The sequence below is a fragment of the Asterias rubens genome, chromosome 13 (genome assembly GCF_902459465.1).
Source record: "Asterias rubens chromosome 13, eAstRub1.3, whole genome shotgun sequence".
Taxonomy (NCBI): domain Eukaryota; kingdom Metazoa; phylum Echinodermata; class Asteroidea; order Forcipulatida; family Asteriidae; genus Asterias; species Asterias rubens.
In genome coordinates, this window is record NC_047074.1 from 3,686,723 (window position 1) to 3,708,822 (window position 22,100).

The 22,100-nt window shown below is 36.1% G+C and overlaps 2 protein-coding genes across 8 annotated transcripts in view; one reads left to right on the top strand and one right to left on the bottom strand.

The window, feature by feature from the left end:
* LOC117298815 overlaps window positions 1-3,233 on the bottom strand; it is a 41,666-nt gene extending 38,433 nt beyond the window's left edge. For both annotated transcript variants that reach the window (XM_033782151.1, XM_033782150.1), the window contains exon 1: window positions 2,963-3,233. The gene's annotated coding sequence lies outside the window, so the exon portion shown is untranslated. The remainder of the gene's footprint in view (window positions 1-2,962) is intronic.
* A 13,468-nt stretch (window positions 3,234-16,701) lies between these two features.
* LOC117298305 (mitogen-activated protein kinase kinase kinase kinase 4-like) overlaps window positions 16,702-22,100 on the top strand; it is a 61,098-nt gene continuing 55,699 nt past the window's right edge. For all 6 annotated transcript variants that reach the window (XM_033781456.1, XM_033781458.1, XM_033781460.1 and 3 more), the window contains exons 1-2: window positions 16,702-17,118; window positions 18,912-18,977. In XM_033781456.1, the coding sequence (XP_033637347.1) occupies window positions 17,071-17,118; window positions 18,912-18,977 (114 nt within the window). In that variant the 5' untranslated portion in view covers window positions 16,702-17,070. The remainder of the gene's footprint in view (window positions 17,119-18,911; window positions 18,978-22,100) is intronic.

The following is a 22,100-nucleotide window of genomic DNA, read 5'->3' on the forward strand; positions in this document are numbered from 1 at the left end:
TTGTTTTCACTGGTGGTATCTAGGCCTATTATATGTAAACATTGGCGGTCAACTTTCAAAGAAACCAATCACCATGGAAATGAGCCTTTTACAATGTTCTTCCTGTACACAAGCTGGAATATCGGACCGATCTGCACAAAATTGTGTGACGATACTCACACATTGTTGGTCGTTATTAATTTGTACAAAAAAAGCAATGCTCCATTCAAGGAGGCAATGGCCTTCGTTGCTTCTGTTATTGACTTTAAGATGTAGTATCAAGTAGTATCGATTTATTTTATTCACAATATATCGTTTGCAATACCTATCACGATATTCAATATAATCATGATTAACTAAATTTGACATCGTCAGTCTTCAAACTCCCAGTGAAAGTTGTAGAAAAGACAGACATAGAGGTGTTCTAATGACTATAAATTCTTCTGGGTTACTCCAAACCTATGGGGTGCAAGATGTCTCGGCTAGGAATCGCGATACTTAATCGATATCGCGATATATCGATATTTCGATTGAAACCAAATCAATCCGATATCAACATCGTTTCAAAATTAGTAGCGCGATATTTGATAATATTGTGGTATCGCCCAAGCTTATTATGCACTTTAAACAAATTGGATCTTTCTTATTGCAAAGAATTTTGCAGAAGGTACACTACATGTACCGGTAATATGAACCACATCTCCAACATTTATGTAACAGACGAAACATAAAAACAAATTTGCTGAGTTCAATCTTATCTCATATAATTTATCCATGAAGAGACATAAATTTAATCAATGTAATTTGAAAGGACTTCGTTTTTGTGTGAAATGATGCTTGGTGGGGCTGTTATTATCCGATCACTAACGAATGGCCCAATTATTTGACAGCCCACAGTTGAGTATGACACAGACTTTATTAAATTCAAATTGCATTGACACCTAGTAAAAGCCAAGGTCATATTTCTCAGTCTTTTGACTTACAAAAACAACTAATAATAATAAAAATATCGAGGTCTATAAATATAGCGCACGTATCTAAAGACCAAACAAGAAAGGCGCTGAGTATGCAAACTTTCAGAAATATAGGTAATTGCAGTGATAAATTTTGAGCCCCAATTATCACCTTAATATAAATAAAGGGTTTGCAGACAATGAACAAAATGTAATTAAAAATGCAGTTTCGTTTGTAGGCCCCTACTGCATGGCTGATGGAGGTGAGATCAAGTAGGATTGGCCCTTTTTTCTGAGGCTAATCTACAACAACAAAAATTACTGTTTAACGGCACTGGACAATATTGGTATTACTCAAAGTAATTGTTAGCATAAAGACTTTCTTGGTAACAAGCAATGGAGAGCTGCCGCAGCTGTTGACAGTAACATTGTGAAACACGACTCCCTCTGAAGTAACAAAGTTTTTGAGAAGTAATTTCTCACAAAAATATTTGAAATGAGTTCGAGACCACGGTTGAGGTCTCGAATTCAAGCATCTTAAAGCACACAACTTGTGCGAAAAGGGTGCTCTTTTCTTCCAATATTCTCGCAACTTTGCAACCAATTGAGTTAAAATTTTTACATTGTTATTTCATGTGTATTGTTGAGAAACATAATGAGTGCAAGAAGACTGTTCTTTGACAATTACCAAAGGTGTCCCGTGCCTTTTTGTTAAATTTGCATAAGGGATAGAATATATTTGTTTTACCCGTACACCTCCCACGTTCTGTGAAAGAAAAAAACCCACAGTAGGCACATTACTTAGAAAGATGCAACCCACAAGTCTCCCAACCTTTGCAATTCTAGAGCAGTGTCATACTTACTAGACTAGCAAGTAGGCAGTTTGAATCCTATATTTTGGCAGCGGGTACTGCAATAATTATGAATGTTAAATTTACATCGCGGATATTCATTTTGGTTTTATACACAGAGTAAGTCTGCCTGTTAGTTTCCTCACAGAACTTGGGAAAGTTTTGGGTATACAGTGCTACACACGATCGATGTATGGGTAAGGCCATTACTGTCTTGTTTACGGAACAGCAGGAGTAGTGCAGTCCTAGGGACCTTGGGTCGTACCATGTAGTAATTTGAACGTGGGCTTTGTACTCCTTTAAAAATATGTTGATCTGTGGTCGTGCTACATGTAGCCTACACGTGTATTTAATGTACGACCACTGAAGTCAACAACAAGTTTTTCTTTACACTACAGCACCCCCCAAAAAAATAATACATTCTTTTCACAAACCATGTCCATTGCATCACGTTGCTCGAAACACCTGGCTGCCATACAAACATTCTACTATTTCGTATTTGACTAAGTTGACCCAGTTACTGGGGCACTGTACTCCTTTTTTCTTATCGGTCACACTATTTTACAGTCAGTAGTACGACCGAGAATAACAAATTTCGAAACAAGGAGTCAGCCCCCCCTAAACAGCAGGCCTACTTACATTGCAATCATCGAAAATGGCGTTGTCTATCTAATAACATTATTATTAGGGAACAAAATATACAAAACATGGACACCATAATGATCGATTTGATGGGCAGATGGGGGAACTGACATTTAAAATTAAATGCAATGTGGCTGAGCACAGTCATTGCATTTAAATGTTGGGAATGGTAAATGGTCGTGCACTACTAGCTAGTACTAGACTAAACCCAGTAACTGGGGCGCTGCATGTATTCCTTTTATTATGTTTATCAAAATTTGACATTATAATCGGTCATGACCGATTATGTCATAATGTCGAAAAGAGGAATACGGGACTAGACTAGTCGTGTACCATTCCCATGCACAAGACACAGTCGTCGGGGTTAGATTTAGAATCAGGCCATTGCCCGTTTTCATGCTGAACAAAACAAGTGGAACAGTGACACTGCTAGACCACAACAGTTCAAATGCCTACCTTTTTGTAGTATATACATGACAACCTTCCTTCTTCAATGTGATCCTGGTGATTGACCAATACAATAAAAAACTTACTTACCACTTTTCCATTATATCAGCAAAAGTCAAGTGCAGTAACTTTCGATCATGATCACCACCCTGATCACCTCTGTCCTGATCACCTCCACCTACAAGGGAAGCAAGCTTGAGCTGTCTTCACTCCCGACTGTCAGCCATCCACGAGTCAACAATCACTGAACTTCTGAGATTTCTAACAGAAAATTGATCGACGGACTTGCACTGCTCATTAATTTGTCCCCCATCCACAGCGCGTTCTTAACAACGCAAACAGCCGAAACGTGAATACCGTGTGTGCATACCGATAGCTGCACAAACACCATGCCATCACGGTAACTTTTTTACACTCGACGGTCAACCTAAATAGCGCCACCCAGTGGTGATATGAAACTTTTTTCAAAACACGGAAATGAAAACAACAAACTTTTTTTCTGAGATCGAATGTACATCAAAAGCGGTGTTTTCGTTCAAGCATGCACCCATTATCCTCATATAGTCATAATGTCGCGTCCCGTGTACATTTTAATGTAAACGTTAATGTAAACGGATAGCTGACACTTTGAAATACAAGGTTATTTCCTACAAAACTTTGTGAAAAATTATTTTTCGAACGATCATGCCTAACCGATCGAATAATTGTTTTTTTCACAAAGTTTTGCCCGGGGGCTTACTCTTTTAGCAACTGCCACACATCGTTCTATATTTTGGACCCTAAAAGTAAGGTCGCTATAGTCTTACCCTATTATTGGGCGGCCAGTTTGCCTATAAAAAGTATGGCCTATCCAAAATCATAACCGTGAAAAACACCACAGAAAACTTCAACACAAAGCAAACAAGCGAAAGCGCACAGTAGGCTGGGATATCACAGTCATTGATACACATCACGGGTTACCAAACTACACCAGCTACTAATACTATTACTAACTTAGTAGCTAACTTTTAAAATACAAGGAAACCAGTTAACCAGCCATAGTTTCAGCATGTGACGATCCCGATCGAGGATATTTGCATAACGCATTCTGAAGCAGCCAATCAGGAGAAGGTTTGTAACAACTGTTGACCAATGACAAACCCTTAAACGGCTCCGCTAAAATTTTAACAGACGACATTCACCACTTTCCTCGTAGGTTGTAAAGGGGTCAGTATCCCTTCGCACCAAGGTAAGTAGTTTTTATTTTATTTCGAAGTAACAATTCAAACAATCATCAAATATATCCTCCTTAAGCCATATTCAGAATATTTTACAAGCATTATATAAGTTTTATTGGATAAAAGGTGAAATTTGAAGACATTTTCAGTGACTGCGGAAGGATAAAAATCTAGTGAACCGCCTCTGGAAGAAAAAAATGCAAAAGTGACTTTGCGCTTTTTTAGTAGCAGTGAAATTTTAATGTAGAACTGAATCATTGACATTTCTGTGAGAATTTTTTCACATGAATTTCCTTCTCTCAGGTTGTTTGTCTTTTTGTTTTTCTTATACATTGACCGGGAATAGTTTGCTGATGGAGCTGGTGTCTTTTTCATCTCAGCGGAGGAAAATGTCTCTGGGAAATTTCTCACTGAAGGCAAGTCATCTCTCCTAACGGGACCAAGCTCACCGTGCAATGTTAACCAATAACGGGCGTACACAGGCTCGTAATAAACACAGCGGATAATTATTTCGGTGAGTTTTCAAAGCGTTGTAAACTGCGAGTGAACTACAAAATGCCCAAGAGAACTGGACGAATTTGGGATAGGGTATGTATGCCTAGTATTAGTAAAAATGCAAAGGGAACATCACTACTGAGAATTTTGTTTAGCTTGTGCTATGGTGACTGGGCACACACCGTTTCCCGGCCCCCGCCTTTGCGGTTTTTGGTCCCTTCAATATATTTCACCAAACTGCATTTTTAACCATTATTTTAGCCACTGTACCGCCCAGCCGCCTATAGCGATACACTGTATGCGGTACGAGGAAACCTCGCTAGCTTGTGTTTGTAGAAAAAAATGTGTTATGATACCAAGCATTAGTGGTCTAGACATGTAAATAGCCTACGACTACGTTAATCCAATTTAAAAACAGACCCGTGGATGCCCACTTCAATGGATAATTGTATAACTTGAACTATTGTGCGAAACACCTGACTCATTGACACTGAGTAGAGGTCATGACCCCAGAATGTGTGGAAGCATCTCTTCAGCAACATGAGCGATTATATGGAAAAGTACATCATTCAATCTTCAAGAGGCAGGAGGATTTTAAAGACTGAAAAGAGGACACTAAGAAATATTCCACCTGCTTGTTGTTCCTCCTCTAATTCTTCTCAACATTCCACTGATTGAGTGGAATTAAACTGAACTGAACATAACTGAATTAAACTAATAAATAAAATAAAAATGAAAAACAGAAACTTTACAGTTTGAAATGGTCATTGGAGAATGAAATGGTGGAAACATCCAAAACAAACATCAACAACAAGTACAGAACATCCAACATTGCAGAACCAAAACAATCAACAGACATAAAACTGCTCAACAAATTTTAAACAAAATACAAAGGTTTGAAATTAATAATTGTAAAATACCTTCAATACCTTAAAGTTTTTACAACAGTTAATACACAATTTAGGCCTAGTGTATTTTTTACAGTTTTGTTTCACAGGAATGATAAACCTGATGGATGAAGTGAAACTGTTTGAGTGAATGGAAGTATGCATGAGTTTAAACACCTGAGAGATGTACACTTGTGTGGAAAGATTCTAATTATTATGTTGGTTGTTTCTGTTGGCATAATGAGGCTATTATCCTGTGTATTGGCTGTATGCCAGTCCCTTATGATAATGACAAGTGAATGTGTTGTGGTAACACTAACTGTAGTATTTTGTACTCTGTCTTGTCTCTTAATTTCTACTGGACTTATTGAGGAACCCTTAATCCTCATAAAAATTGGTCAATACAAATAATCTCCACTTATAGTGGAGCTGCTGTCATGCCCTTGGTGGTCTCACAGAAGATGTGTTTACTAATAGCAGGTAAAGTCTGCTGTATGGATAACACAAACACAATTTAATTGAATGTTTTATTTTAGTTTGTGAACATGTTTCTACTGGGTAGATTATATTATTTTTTTTGAGTACTTGTCTTGCTTTAAAAATTTGCTTTATATTCTACTCAATTAATTTGAAAGGTCATAGAGATGTATAATCTCACTTGTGTTAGGATTCTTTTAAACTTGAAATGAATATCAAGTGATTCTAAGCTCTTCCTGCTTACATTGGCTCATCTGAGGAATTCTTAATCTTCATAACAAGTCAACACAAATAATATAATCTTATTAAGACATGTGCCGTGTTTAAAAACTTTTAGGTGATGTCTTAAAGTTAGTAATGTCATAGAGATATAAGCTCATCCTGTGTTAGGGTTTTAAGAAATCATGGTTCATGAGTTGTAGGTTTTATTTAATCTTTATTTAATTCTATTCATTCAGTTGATTAGCTGTAGGTTTTAATCTTTGCATCTGATCTTTTCCTGCTACTTGCTCATCCTGAGGAATTCTTAATCCTCATAATTGGTCAATACCAATCCTTCTCTTCATGGAGCTGTTGTCATGTTAAACTTTGTGGTCTCCTTAGAAGATGTGTTTACTATTCATTAACAATTAAATTTAAATTATTATGGTCATCATTGTTGATGAGTTGAATATTTTAATCCTTGTATAGGCTTATTGGCTCGTCTGAGGAATCCTCAATCCTCATTAATTGGTCAACCTCTTAATTAGAGCTGTTGGTGTTTAAAATCGTTGTGGTCTCTATCAGTTAAATCGGACTATGGTCATAGAGATATAATCTCACATTTTGTTGAGAATTCATGGTTCATGAGTTGTAGGTTTTAATTTTTGTATCAAGTGATCTGATCTCTCCCTGCTATTGGCTCATCTGAGGAATCCTTAATCCTCAAAATTGGTCAATACAAATAGCCTCTCAATAGATAGAGCTATTGTCATGTGTATCCCTAAAAGGTGTGTTTAAAATCATTAATTATAAAATTTTAATTATTAGTAAGGTCAAGAGATAATCTCACTTGTGTACAGTGTTAGGGTTCTGAGAAATCATTGTTGAAGAGTTGTAAGTTTTTATCTTAGTATTTATCTGATCTCTTCCTGCCTATAAAATTGGCTTATTTCTGAGGAATTCTTAATCCTCAAAATTGATCAACACAATTAATCCCCTCTTAATAGATGGAGCTGTTGCCATATTAAAATTTGTGATCTCCCTGTAAGATGTGTTTACAAATTAGTAATGTCATATAGATATTATTTCATTTGTGTTAGGGTTCTGAGAAGTCATTGGTTAATGAGTTGCATGTTTTAATCTTTAGGGTTCTGAGAAATTATGGTTGATTGATGAGTTGTAGGTTTGAATCTTAGTACCGTGTGTATCTGATCTCTTCCTGCTATTGGCTCACGAGGAATCCTTAATCCTCATAATTGTTGGTCAATACAGTTAATATCCTCCTAATTAGAGCTACATTTGTTTTTTTAAATCTTGTGTTTTCCATCAGGTTAGTTGAAGTAGGGTCATAGAAATAAAATCCATTTGTGTTAGGACTGATAAATCATGGTTGATGGGTTGTAGGTTTTAATCCTTGTGTCATGTATATGCTGATCTCTCTGCCTACACATGTATATTGACTCCTCTGAGGAATTCTTAATCCTCATATCTGCATCAGGATTAATGGCCACAACCTTAATACACCTCCTAAGATAACTGATTTGACCCATTCTTATGTTTTAACACCTATGGACCATCTATGTATGAGGCTTACGGACTCATGTATTTTTTTAAAAGGCCTATGGACCCATGTTTACTACCTTAAAAGTTAAGTCCATGTTTTTTTATATTCTTGGATTGTTATGGTGTAATAGTGTAATAATGTAATAATGTGTACTGTACATCTTGTTTAAAACATGGGAGTTGTGGTGGCATTGTAATTGTTTTTTGCCTAGCTTCACTAATATCTGTCAATTTCTTTGGCTACCTGGGCATTCATATCCTCAGCGCCGTTGGTAGATTACCTTGGTCGTTAGTATGAGGAATTCTTACTCCTCAATGTTGGCAAATGTACTAGCATCCACACACTGTGCCCTGTTTTTAGAAATTCACAAGGCTCACTTGAGAACTTCTTAATTGTCAGTGTGGGTCCGAACCCCAGTTCCTTCACAATAACTAAACAATTCATGTATTTTTAACCGTGATGATTGTTATGCCTGGAAAATTTACTTGGCATTAGTTTTCATCCTTGTTTTTCTTTCCATTGGCTTATTTTGAGGAATTTTAGTCCTCAGTGTTTCAGCCAATATCATGAACCATTTCCTCAAAAGGAGGCAGGTTTTATGCCATCCCTTTTGCCATCACTGGCTTGGTATATATACTTTTGGTAATTGCCAAAGATCAGTATCCCCACTTTGTTTAAAAATTGCTGTAAGAATTTCGAAAAGGATGTGAGTGAATGTTTAAAATGATAGATGAATTGATGGATGAAAGTGATGATGGAGGACTTACAAGATTTAAACTTAATTAATCTAGGTTAACAATAAAAAACATCTCGTAACAATCATGAAACATAATAAACAACTTGAACAAAAACAATACAGTCATACATACCTACAAATAAACAGACCATCCAAAGCACCATTTCTTAGGGACTCTTCGATTCGAACATTTTCAAAGACTACTTCATCAAATGACATTGTCTTCATAATCAGCCATGCCAAGGCAGTTAAAGACTTCCAATATATTTCTCAGGAATTGGAAATCCAATTAGAAGCCACCTCCGAGAATTGAATGCACTGCTCACTAACAATCACTGCCAATATGATTCTTTGGAACATTGTGAATCTACAATACTGTAGCATGGATTTAACACTAGAACTGAGTTCTCCTGCCCATGCAAGAACAGTGCTGCTGATTTTGGACTGTAAAAACAATGTGTTAGCTGTTTTCATAATCATTTGAGTATTAGTGATCTGATTTTTGTTGTGCCTTTCACTAATGAAAAATATCAGTACTTTATCATTGTATTAAAATATGAATGGATGTATTGAAATATTGAGCTAATAATATAATAATTTGGTGAACTCATTGAAGTGGAAGACACAATTCTTTACAACTTATTCAAGGCAAGATGCTTTCCATGGGACAAACAACTTTTAATATAATATAATGAAATGTTAGGATGAAAAACTTCGAGATGTCAATATTTGTGCCAGTATGCTGACAATGTGACAGTGATAAGTCAGAATTAATGGAAAGTCTAAGTGAACTGAACACACTCAAGACATTTTTTACAATTGGATCACCTGAGGAGGAACAGCCAACTTTATCAAGATATGTGCCAGCAAATGAAATGTGTCTATGGAAAAAAATGTGTCTTTGGAAATGTCTATGGAAAAAATGTGTCTATGGAAATGTCTATGGAAAAAAGGCATTCGATCATCAGTATTGAAAGCCTACACATGTCAGATTGTCAACCGCTTCATAAACAAAGGTGTTGTAGGGAATCATCAAGCTAAGAGTGCATTTGTGCCAGCATGACAATATTACAGTGGAAAAGGCTTCTGTGGATTAATTGACAATAAATGAATAAAGAAGTCAGGAAAAACATTATCACTGACTTGGACGTGCCAAGAGCAAGAAACAATAAGCTTGAAAGAGAGAACAGTGACTGCTACAAAACAAAACACAATGCAACATTCACAAACAATGGACACTCAGTCAAACAAAAACACACAAAACATGTCAACATCATTAAATTGCAACAATTACATTAATTTTAATTAATTGTTTAATTAATGTCAATTAGTGTAACAAATTTTAAAGGAAGGATGAAGAATGAAGTGATTTAGATAGTGTGGGGGTATTGGTTACCTTCCAATACCAAGTGTTTGAGCATGCACTGAGGAAAGTAATTGGCCTTTCCTCTTAAGTTCTCCTCATAGAATGTGGGTCATCCCCCCCCCCCCCCCCACCACCCACTTTCTTCTGTTCTGGTGGGTCATGTATCCCATTTTCTTCTGTTTCAACTGGTGGCCATCTCACTTTCTTCTCCACAGCTGGTCATCTTGATCAATTTTGAACTGGTGGGCTGGTGGTGTATGTGGAATTGGCCTAATAAGGGACCCATCAAGGCATATGGACCCATCTTTGAAGGCCTACTGACATACTATCTTGTCTTGTTGTACTAATGACTATATTGACTCATTTTAAGGCATATGGACCCATCTGTACTTTGTATTAAGTCACTGGTCCAATCCTTTTAGGCACATGGACCCATTTTAATAGTGCTATTTATAAAAAATTTGGACCCATTTTTTAAGGCATGTGGACCTTTCTTCACCCGTGAAGGCCTATAAGGACCCAATTTGTAAGGCATGGACCCATCTTTACTATAGGCCTACTATAAGGTCTATAATATGGACCCAAGGCATATGAACCCATCTCTACTATGTATTTTAGGCTTTAAAACGGACCCAGCAAAATCGACTTGTTATAATGCCCATGGACCATTCTTACTTGCCTATATGGACCCATATTTACTGTTTTAAGGCATACATGGACCCATCTTCTTGACCAATCTGTACCTGTATTAAGGCCTTTGGACCCATTTTAAATCCCATGGACCCATTTTTACTGTATTGAATAGATTACTAATTTGTAGGGCCCACTATTGGCCTATCTTGTAAGACTTATAATGGACCCATTTGTACTTGTATTAAGACCTATGGACCGAATTTTAACTTGTAAAGGCGTATGAACCTATTTATTTAAGACATATGGATCCATCTTTACCATGTATTAAGGCCTACCGGTATTATGGACCCATCTTGTAAGGCCTATATATGGACCCATCTTTACTATGTTATGTAAGGTCTTGCCCTCGAAGGCTAAAGTTAAGGCCATAATTTTTCTTAATCGTCATTGTTTATGTTTAGTAAACTGTACATCTGGTTTGAAAACCATAGAAGTTGTGGTGAATTGGTTTACCCTTTTGTCTTATCTGTCACTTTCTTAGTCTCCCTTGGGATTTCTTACCCTCATTGCTGTTTGCCTTCCTTTACAGGAAGTTTTAGTCCTCAATGTTGGCAAATGTCTTAAGATTCACATAGCGAACTTTACCTTAAAATGTACATAAGGCAACTTTTTATACGGTTCACATGTAACATAACATGTTGAACCTCATGGAGATATTTTTACAACCAATCTCAGCCTTTCTGTCTTCTGTGGCTCAAATGAGAATTTCTTATTTCTCAGGATGAGGATTGCTGGCCACTGTGTCCGCCATCCAGAGCTAGCTGTGAGCCTCCTAGTTCTCTGGGAACCCATCGATGGAAACAGGAGCAAGGGCAGGAAGAGAATAACATTCGTAAATCAGCTGAATTAGAAGAATGCAACACAACAGGAAACAACTGAGCTTAGGACGCTGATGCTGGATCGGGATGCGTGGAAGACGACCATCAGAGTTTCCCGAGAAGATGTCGGCTGAAGACATCCTTTTGCTCAACTGACTTTTTCTCAGTGTTGGCCAAAACTCCAACTTCTCCAACTATTGTAATGTCGGTTTAATCTTGATCATCCATTTGTAACCATGGTGATAGTGTTTTTTTTTTAAATTAACTTGTTAGTTTCCTTTTTCTTTCTTTCCATTGGCTTATTTGAGGAATTCGTAGTCCTCAGTATTTAAGCCAATCTTAAAAACCCCTCATTCATCCAAAAAGTCCCACTTTGTATAACCTTGTGCCATCCCTTTTGGCAGGATACACTTTTGGTATTTGCCAAAGACCATCCTCACCTGGTGTAAAAATCACTATACAAGTGATTTTGAGATGTGAATGAATGTTTAAAATGATTGATGAATTGCTGAATGAAAGTGATGATAGGGGATTACTACTTTTAGAAACTCAGTAATCGTTTAAAACCCAGTAATGGTTTAAAAAAATGTAGGTTAAAATAAAAAACATCACGTAACAATCTTCAAACATCAACATCTTGAACAAAAACAATACAGTCATACATACCTACAAATAAACAGACAAATTCAAAGCACAAACTTAGGGACTGAGACTTCTTCGATTTGACCATTTTCGAGGACTACTTCTCCATTTGACATTGGCTTCATATTGAGCCATGCCAAGGCAATCAAAGACTTCAAGTTATTTTCTTTGGAATAGGAAATCCGGACCAAGAAGCCACCTTCGAGATTTATTGACACTGCACAGTAACAAGAGTGACAGGGATTGTGCCAAATTCTTTGGAACATGTGAATCTTTGAAACACAATGATGAGTTTTCTATGCCGACGAATAATGTCTGATAATTTTGGACTCTAAGACTGTAACTCTTTGCATTAATTTATGATGAACTGTGAGTGTTAGTGATTTGCCTTTTGAACAAAATAGCAGTACTTTATCATTGTATTAAAATATGAATAATGTATGGATGTATTAAATGTGTTACTTATTTAATATTTGGTAGTGGACATGAAAGAGACCATCCTTTAAAACACTCTGAAAAGTCGATGTGAACAAAACAAACTCAAGGCAGTTGTGACAAGTCCCCAACGAGGAAAAACCATCATCAAGTTTATCAAGATGTGCCACCAAAAGTTTCTGGAAATGTCTATGGAAAAAGAGAAGGATCAGTATTGAAAGTCAACACATGTACTCAACTGCTTCATGAAAAAGTGCATCACATAGGAGGAATATGTATCAAGCGTGCTGTTGTGCCAGCACATGACAATAATTATACGATGGAAAATGTTTATGTGGATCAGGAAAAACATTATCACTGACTTGTGCCAAGAGAGAGCAAGAAACAATAAACTTTAAGGACAGTGACTGACACAAAACAAAACACAATGCAACATTCACAAACAATGAACACTCAGTCAAACAAAACAAAACATGTCAACAATATTTAAATACAACAGTTACATGTTAGTTAACTTAATCAATAATTGTTACCAATTTTGAAGGATGGATGATAAATGAAGTGATGGAAATAGTGTGCGATATACCTTTACCTTCCAATACAAGTATTTTCAAAGCACCCTTGTAAGTAAGGGCCATCCCTATTACTTTCTCCTTATTGTTATAAAAACTTGTGGGTGTCCCCCCCCCCCACCCCCACACAAGCACCAACACTTTCTTCTCCTATGTGATCATCTTGATCAACTTTGAGTTGTCCCTTCCTTAGAGCACAATTTTTGTTGTATGTGGAACTGGCTTCTGTTTGGACAACAACACCACCATCTCCATTGAACCTTCCCTATAAACTACATTACTTGTTCAACTTCTAAACTTCTTAACAACTTTGGTATAAAATGGCGGATGAGTAGCAATGAGTATTGTACTTTCACAACCATGGTCACCCCAGGGTGAAGGTACAATGAATGAATATGAAAAGGTAACTTGAGACTAATTAACAAAATTAATAAGGTTAAAGAAATTGAATACAGTACAAAAAAAACATACATACACTAAACAATATAACACAGCAGAAATACATTCGGACCATCAAACACTAAACAAAATATGTTCATGTTCAGCAGAGAACAATTAAGAGAAGTCAGTGAAACAAGATTGCCTGCCAAAACTCTTGCATGAAAATGACTCAAGAAATAGCCAAGGACAGCTTATGTACTCTTTACTACACATTAAGGTTAATTGCCAATGCCAGCAAGGACTGCTATGGAAATACAGTCTCGACACACAGTCTCGACTCAAGAATATAAAAGAAATCTCTCTATTCCCATGGACATGGACACAACTGATCCTTCAAGAGGACATAAACGGTCTCAAGTTATTGCTCAAAATCAAGATTTGAAGTACGTCGATGTAGGATAAATTTATCATTAATTGTAAATGACAACAGTGTGGAAAATATAAAAATCTTGTCTGTGTATTGTTTAGAATCAATCAATTTACCTTGTGGTTTATAACTTGATAATAATCATACTGTATTACACTTTGGTGGATATTTTGTACTAACTTTTGAAGAAAAAGAGGATCTGCATAAAGCAGTTGTTTTCCCCCATCATCATTTTTATCTCCCTGTAGCCTACTGTGTAGGCCTATAGTTTAGAATCAGTCAATTTACCTTGTGGTGCATTACTTCATAATAATCATACTGTATTACACTTGGTGAAAAGAAGGTAACTGCATAAAGCAGTTCTGTTTTTCCCCTTATAATCATTTTTACCTATCCTATTGTGGTTTTGACTTTTCACTCAGATTGATTAGCGCCCTCTATAGACACAACACACTTTTGTTTATGCTTCGATGAGGGTATAAGGGAGGGGGTGTCCATAAAGTTCTTTGATTTGTCAAGTTTGTCTTTTATTTAAATAGAAGAGATTTTCAAATCAAAATAAATTGACAGTGATGAATTTTGAAATCAATTATTTAAACAAATTGTAAGTATAAAAACAAAAAATGGACAGTTCTACCACCAAGTTGCTGAGGATATGATGACGACTCTCACCATTACACTCAAAGGTAATTAGATTGTTTTGCTTTTTAAAATTAATACCACCATAGAAATTATTTCCCATTGTTTCTGCATTAAACCACTTTTATTCAAGACTCAAAATGATGCAGGCCTGTACATCCATGTAACTAATACATAGCTATTTACTCAGATTTAGGCCTACCTCTAAAAAACAATTTTTTTTTAGTTGATTCAAGGTAACACTACTTCATAAGTTCATTATGCAGGGAGACATGGTTATTAGCTTTTAGGTTCATGGTAATTAGCTTTTATTTTGTATTAAAAAAATAAAAATAAAAAAAATGCTTGAAGCTAGATTATTTTCCAATAGATGACAAGTGTAACACGTATTTCTTGTTAACATGTTTTTAAATTAGGCTTATTGACTTTTCCCCCAAATATTTTTTGCCCATTTCCTTGATGTAGGTCTCCATTTTTACTGTTAAAAAAATAATAATAAAATAAACAAAGACTTAAAATAAGATTATTTTCCCATAGATGATACGCACCATTGTACCTTTCTTCTAATATGATTTAGAACTAGGCTAATGTCTATTTTTTAAATACCATGCCTTTTTCCTTGAAGTAGGCCTACATTTAATTGTTATTCAGGGGACCAATACAGAAAAAATGAGGGTCTAAAAATGAGATGACATATTGTGCAACACCAAAAAATAATACACTTCTTTTTAATTATTGAAGTATGATGAGTCTAACCCCACGTTCCAGGTTACAATATTAATTTGAAGTTCGGGCACAATAATAGTGACTCCCTTTTTCAAAGTGATATGAAGTAGGCCTAAATTTAACTGTCATTCACAATTGAAATGAAGAAATAGACTAATACAATAAATAAGATAAGGTTTTTTATTCCAGTAGATGATAAGTCTATACTTCATTTGAATTAGGCCTAATGACTATTTTTTCCCCAAAATTTACATACCATGTTTTCCTTGAAGTAGGTTTATAGGTAAAACAATTAATTTTAATCAGAATTGGACGGAAACCAAGTGCATAGGCCCTCAAATAAGATAACTTCCCCATAATGGGTTTTACACCATGCAGAAAATAGGAAAGTGATGAAATTTTGCTTAGGCCTATCAATGGGATTTTTTCCCTCACAAATAAATGATCTAAACCTTTATTATGTGAGTAGAATTGAACTAGTGAGTATGGTTCAGAATAATGCAAAACAGTAAAACTAGGCCTACCTACTATTAAGACAATGTTTAGAACTAGAACTTTTGACACGTTATGCTGAAGACAAAACAAAGTTTCTGCTAAGCTTCAATGCATGCAATTCTGTTTATATAGAGGTGTTAAAGTTTAGGCCTAATAAAATCGCAGTATTATTTCTTTGTGTAAGCAATCCAAAGACATGGAATGCCCAACATATCTGGCTCATCTTTATTAACATTCTCACAAGAACAATTTGCCATCTCCAGTTACAAAAAAGTCTTCTATATTTTACAGAACTGACCAATTTACAGCCTTTATAAGTTCTAGTATCAAACACATTTCTGGCAATGGTGGTGAGGAATGGACGGCTATATGGGGAAATGGAGGAGGCCGTTTAAAAAAGAAAACAAATCAGGATGAATCACAATTTTGTGTTTGTAGAAAATATATAAACCATTGCATTATAGACACTGAATTTATGGGGAAAAAAGTTGTACAAACTCTTCCACTATTGAAAATTCAAGTCAGTTTTGTTGCCATTTTTACATGCTTTTCTTTTCACACAACACCTTGTTTCTTGTTACACATGTATACCAACACTTTTTTAGAATCTAATGTTTTATCTTTACATTTCAGGATTTTATGGTTCATGAAACATAGTCGAAAGACTCAATAAAACACAAAATTATGTTTAAATTCTTTTGTTTTAGTTTTATTTCAAGACAGAAATCTTAAATTAAAACAAAATAATGCATTCGTTCACATCAAAAGACATTTGCCGGTAATTTAAAAAAATTGTATGATATTATTATTACTTTTTTATTACATCAACCTGAACTGCAACAAACAAACACTAAATAATGGCTGTTTCCAAAGCAAAACAATCTTGTTTCGTTCGAAATTTCGTGAGTGATCTGTTTACCGCCCTCTTTTGATATTATTGTTTTTTCCCCGAGGTCCGACCCGCCTCAACTGGTCCTCCGTCTGTCCCTCCCGCACACTCCCTCTTAATATGACGTCAGATCGCCGGGTACCATTTGCACAATACCATCAATATTTACATCTGTAGCAATTTACTATGCATTAAACACAATGGTTTCCGATAGTTCGTGAGGAATTCCATGTGAATCACTCAAAAACGATTGCAATTCTTCAACGGAAGTGGGTGGTTAGTCACCCTCAAAAAGCTGTTCCGCTTTTGTAGTTGAACACACATTTGTCTGTTGTCGGTAATTTCGGTGTTGATGGATTTTTAGCGAGCACAATCGTCCCACGTCTGAAGGTAAAATCTACGGTCGTCGCATCAAAGTGTACGGCACAGACAGTGCTTACCAAATCGCAGTGAAATCTTCGGTGTACACAAAAGGCAATGAACTGGACTTGACAATCGTTTCAAGTATTTACAGGATTTATCAGTTTCCGTCGTCATCATGGCCTCAATGCGAAGTTTAGATGACATCGATCTGTCAAGTTTAAGGGTGAGTGTTTATTTAACATGACGTGTAATGTGTTTGAAGTTATTTTGTTTGATTGTACTTTTTTGTAGTCATTTTTTTCACTTTCTTCACTCGGTCGGTTTGGTTGAAATGTTTTTCATGTTTTCAACTCACTTCTATCTGCATGCTCAGATTGTGGGTACTCTACACTGCTGTCTTATTTATTCAATGAATTGAAAGGGTAAACTGAGCAGTGAGTAAAGGGCCTTTGTGTTGAAGATCATGTACGTAATTAAATAGTTATCCATGAATTGATGGCCATTATTTGGACATCTAGGCTAAATCAGTAGGCCCGCACTTACTACTAGCAAGTCCTAGAACTATGACTAAATGAAGTTCGTTTCGCTATCGATAGTGGAACAAACCTCATAGTTCTAGGAGTAGCCTGCACTATGGTCTTGGCAAAAAATTATGAATACACAAAAGTTGACACATTTATAATGATTATGTATTGTTAGTATTACATCACATCAATATCCAACGTTAATCATTTGTTGGTTATTTATGAAACGTGGTCTAGATATTTCACTACAAAATGTGTCTTGGAAAAGTTTCCGTATGGCTCCACCACTTTTTCGTTCGATATGAAATAATTTAGTATCTAATTTACCTCAATGATATCCCTTTTTGTAAAAATGAGTGAAAAACTTTGTGTACAGGATCATTCAAGTTTCATTTGAGAGAGAGATTCAACAAACTATTTATGACAAATTGAAAAATACCATTAATAAAACAAAATACAAACTTGTACTTTTTTATTGAAAATTTGTTTTATTCTTTTATTGTTACGCTTTGAGTACAGAGTTTAAATACCAGTTTTCTCCTAAATCTAACCCTTGAGAAAAATAGGTTCCTGTGAAAAAGTGTCAAAGCCAAGAAGACCCCCAAATCCCCATTGCTTATTTTGATTGCCTTAATTAAAATAAACATTCACCTTACTGGCCTGGAATCCATTCACAAAATCCCTCATTTAACCAATGAAATGTTCACCTAAATTTATGGTTTGTTTATTTAAACCAGAAAATGGACATTTTATTCACTCAAAAGCAAATCCTAACCTAAGACGGTGTGTAAAATCACTTTAAAACCATACTCTCTCTCCATGTAACAAAAATTAGCTTCTCACTTGGGTTGTTCTACTTGCGTAGACATTTAAGACTTCCAGGCCTGGGTACATTTCAAGGAATGATTTCATCCAGCAAATTTGCATAGCGATATCCTGAACTTATTGAATGCTAATTAGTTGCTCTTAAATTATATTTTTAGGACGTGTAGCATTTGCTATTCATACAAGGAAAATCTCTTAGTGTAATTTGATCAACTGTGCATTTTAAAATAGCTATAAGTGTAAACAAAATTATTATTCTTAACAATCTCATCAAATGTCATAAGGACAATTAAATTTGTCGTACATTCATTTATAAAATTATGACAAACATTGATTAAAATGTTTACTGTTATGTTGGGAGTAGACGTAAAAAAGGGGTCGATCATTGGGCCATTTTCCATTTTAATGATCTGTTTTACAGACTGACTTTGTGCCAGTTTAGCTAGAGTGCAGCCAAAATCCTTCCATTTCATTGCTCTTACTACTTTGACCATGGAGGTGTATGTACTTGGAGTAGGAATGCCTAGCCTTAGGAGAGCGGGACTGTAGTGCATGGGTTAATCAAGACTTATTTGGCTTGTTTTATGATAAAATTTCAGGTAAAAAAACCAAAACAAAATACGGTTTATAATTAAGAATTGTTGTTTATTATTTTTTACAATTCTAGGATCCAGCTGGGATCTTCGATTTAATGGAAGTTGTCGGCAATGGAACCTACGGACAAGTGTACAAGGTGAGCATGTCTTGAATTTTATTGAACCCCTAAGTCCTGGTCAAAAACAATACATTTTAATTTCAGAGGGCTTCTTATTCACCAATGACTGAAGCCTATAGGCCTGGGTTATTTTGTTTTCTAATGAAATTAACTTTATGTTTTGTTTTGATCAGGGTCCATTGTCATACTCATGGCTCTGCTACCACGAAATTCTGCGCTTAGCCACAGGGATTAAGGACACCCTGTTGTAAATATGTTGACGTCCTGTTTTATCTGTCATTTACATTTTGTGTGAACAATCTATACGTACCCACATTGGATGCTGGCCAAATGGTGCATGTACTTTTAAAAACACAAGAGGACCAGTCAAACCTCACTCCAACCAAGTGTACCGGCTGACTAGCTCCGTGTTAAATTGAAAAGCATCCATATTTTTAATATAATTTTAGTATAAAGTGAAAAGCAATAAAAGCTGGTGGGCCATCACAAGCTAACTGGTCCTGCTGGCTGGTTACTGAAAAGGATGTAAACCATGGTGGTCTCGGGTTAAAGGGGAAAACAAATGTTGCTACAATTCCCAAATGATTACAATTGAAACTCCAGTTGATAATCTGTTTTGTAAAGTCATCCGACTTCTGGTTGAGTCTGTGTTTCTTTGTAAAGTCAGATACCATTGAGGTTTGGATTTGGGTCAGTAAATAAAAAGCAAACCGCCTTGATCGCTGTGTTGGAACACACACATTGTTCATGTTGTCATTACCAATAGTAAGGCGTAATGACTGAGCAGGAAATCCAGTTTGCTTATACATGTATCTGGCACTCTATCACCAAAAATGGTCATTTCTTCATGGCTTTGAAAAAAAAGAAAAATCACAGAGGAAAAAAAAACCCAAACACACAGAAACATGATTGAATTCCCCTGTGTGGAAATATTAGGAGAAGAAGGATCAAAGTCCGGACACATTGACAAGAACCAGATGGAATGTTAGTCTACACAAGTATGTAGCCTACACTGTGTTCCTACATTGAGAACACAGTGAACATGCAGATGTTGATGCTTCTTAACCAAGCAGTTTCTTTTCTCTTTTTCCTTTGGTCACTTTTCATCTCTTAGCCATGGTCTCGGAGTGAAGTCTATTTTGCCTGCCCCTTTAAAAAAAACCTACGAATTATGGAACTGAGCGTTTAACTTTGTTAACAAAGTTAAACGCTCAGTTCCACTACAACATTTTACAACGTACGTGGACATGTATATTAGTAACGGCAAATTTTGTTGGACAAGACAAACAATGAGGCAGGGCTCAAACTTAGTTGTCACTAAACTGTAAAATCAGTACACCATGTACATTAGTGTACAGTGACATTCTGTAAACATTATCTAATGAATTATCAGCAGTTTGATATTTTATCAGGTTGAACCCAAGGCCAGTGAGTTTACATTGTATGCAAGTATAACCTCACTTGATTTGTGTGGACTACACATTTTGAATACAGTATCAGGCACTCGGCAGGTCATACAAACAGAGCTGTATTGTGTCTGCCCATTATTGATGGGTTTACCAGTACATGCCCATTGGGAGGGTACACTAGACTGAACCCTTTGTCCCCTTGAAACCAAATCTACAATCGCAATTGATAGAGACCACTGTATACCCTATATAAAAATTGCTGCATGGAAAATTTCAAGTCCCGGTGCTTTCTCTGGCTTTTAAAGTGTGAAAATCTTAGGGTTATTACCAGGTCTGGTAAAAGTGACAACTGTCCCCAATTGTAAGATTGCTTATTATGACAATGAAAGTTTTTATGTAGGGATCCATTCTGATGTACACGTTCATGGTGCAAGTGACAGGACGGAGGTAGTGACAGTACAGTACAATGACGCATCATATCACATTGGATTTATGGGAAAACATGGTGACGTGTTTTGAATCTGAAAGCCTATATTTTTTAGGCCTTGAGTTAATTTGCAACCGGCCCTGTTCTAGGTACATTTTTTGCAAGTTTTACCTTACAGAGGCCCTAAAATATGTGTTGAGCACTGGTTAGGGCTTGAATTTTGTGGGAAACACGATTGCTGGGAACATCGCAAGAATCTTCGGTGTACACTACAGGTGTACGAACACTGAATGTTTGTACCAAGTACAAAGTACATGTATGACATACATGTACACTGCATGTACACTGTGTACAATCTTTTTTACAGATGGATGGTACCAATAAAATGGTTACTTGCAACCTACCAATTCTACACATAGTTTTATAAAACAGGATTGTACATTGTACTTGTTTGGGTTTAATGTCCCATTTAATTGAAGGACAAAGCAATTATCTTGCCCAAGGACACAAGTTACACTACAGCCTAACAGTAAACACTACAGGGACTGGAGCCTGCTGATCAGAAACAAAATCAGAGCTACTGTAAGAGACCTTAATGTATATATGTACCACTGAGTTGAATATCATTCAGTAACACCTCAAAGGGCAAGATGGGATACTGAAGGTAGTGTACATGTACTGTTACATACTGTGAAGTATGGCAAGGGTACCCTTAGTTATAAAAAGCAAATATTTTGCATGCATGTAGCATTGGTATCAATAATCAATGGTCATTGTCTGCACCAATCTATTGCATCAAAAGAGTTGCTTACTGAACTACAATACAATAGTGCCGAAGATGCATACTTCACATTTCAGCCCATCGTGTGCCTGTGGCACTACAGTCTACAAAATCTTTGGTTGTATTTTTGTACACAGTTGTAGCTGTAGCCTACATTGTACAATATGTATACCGAATGTTATAAATGTATCATGTACTACAGTATTAGTCTATTGACCCATTTCACCTGACGTCATCATCAGAAAAATTTTGAATGCACCATACTGGTGGGCAATTTTACTGTGCGTTTTTATATAACTCTATGCTGCGCGTTATGCAGTAAAGTGTGCGTTAATACACATAAACCTAACTGCCCACCAACATGGTGAGCGTGGCATTGGTTGCCTCGTGTGATGCGCGTGCAAGGGGTCAACATGTACCACCACAAGGCCTGTATGCTTCGCTTTTAAAAAGGCAAGGGCATGAATTGCAGAGGCATTTTCTCCTTGGAAAAGGTCACCCTATGAGGAAATTGTAATTTTCTA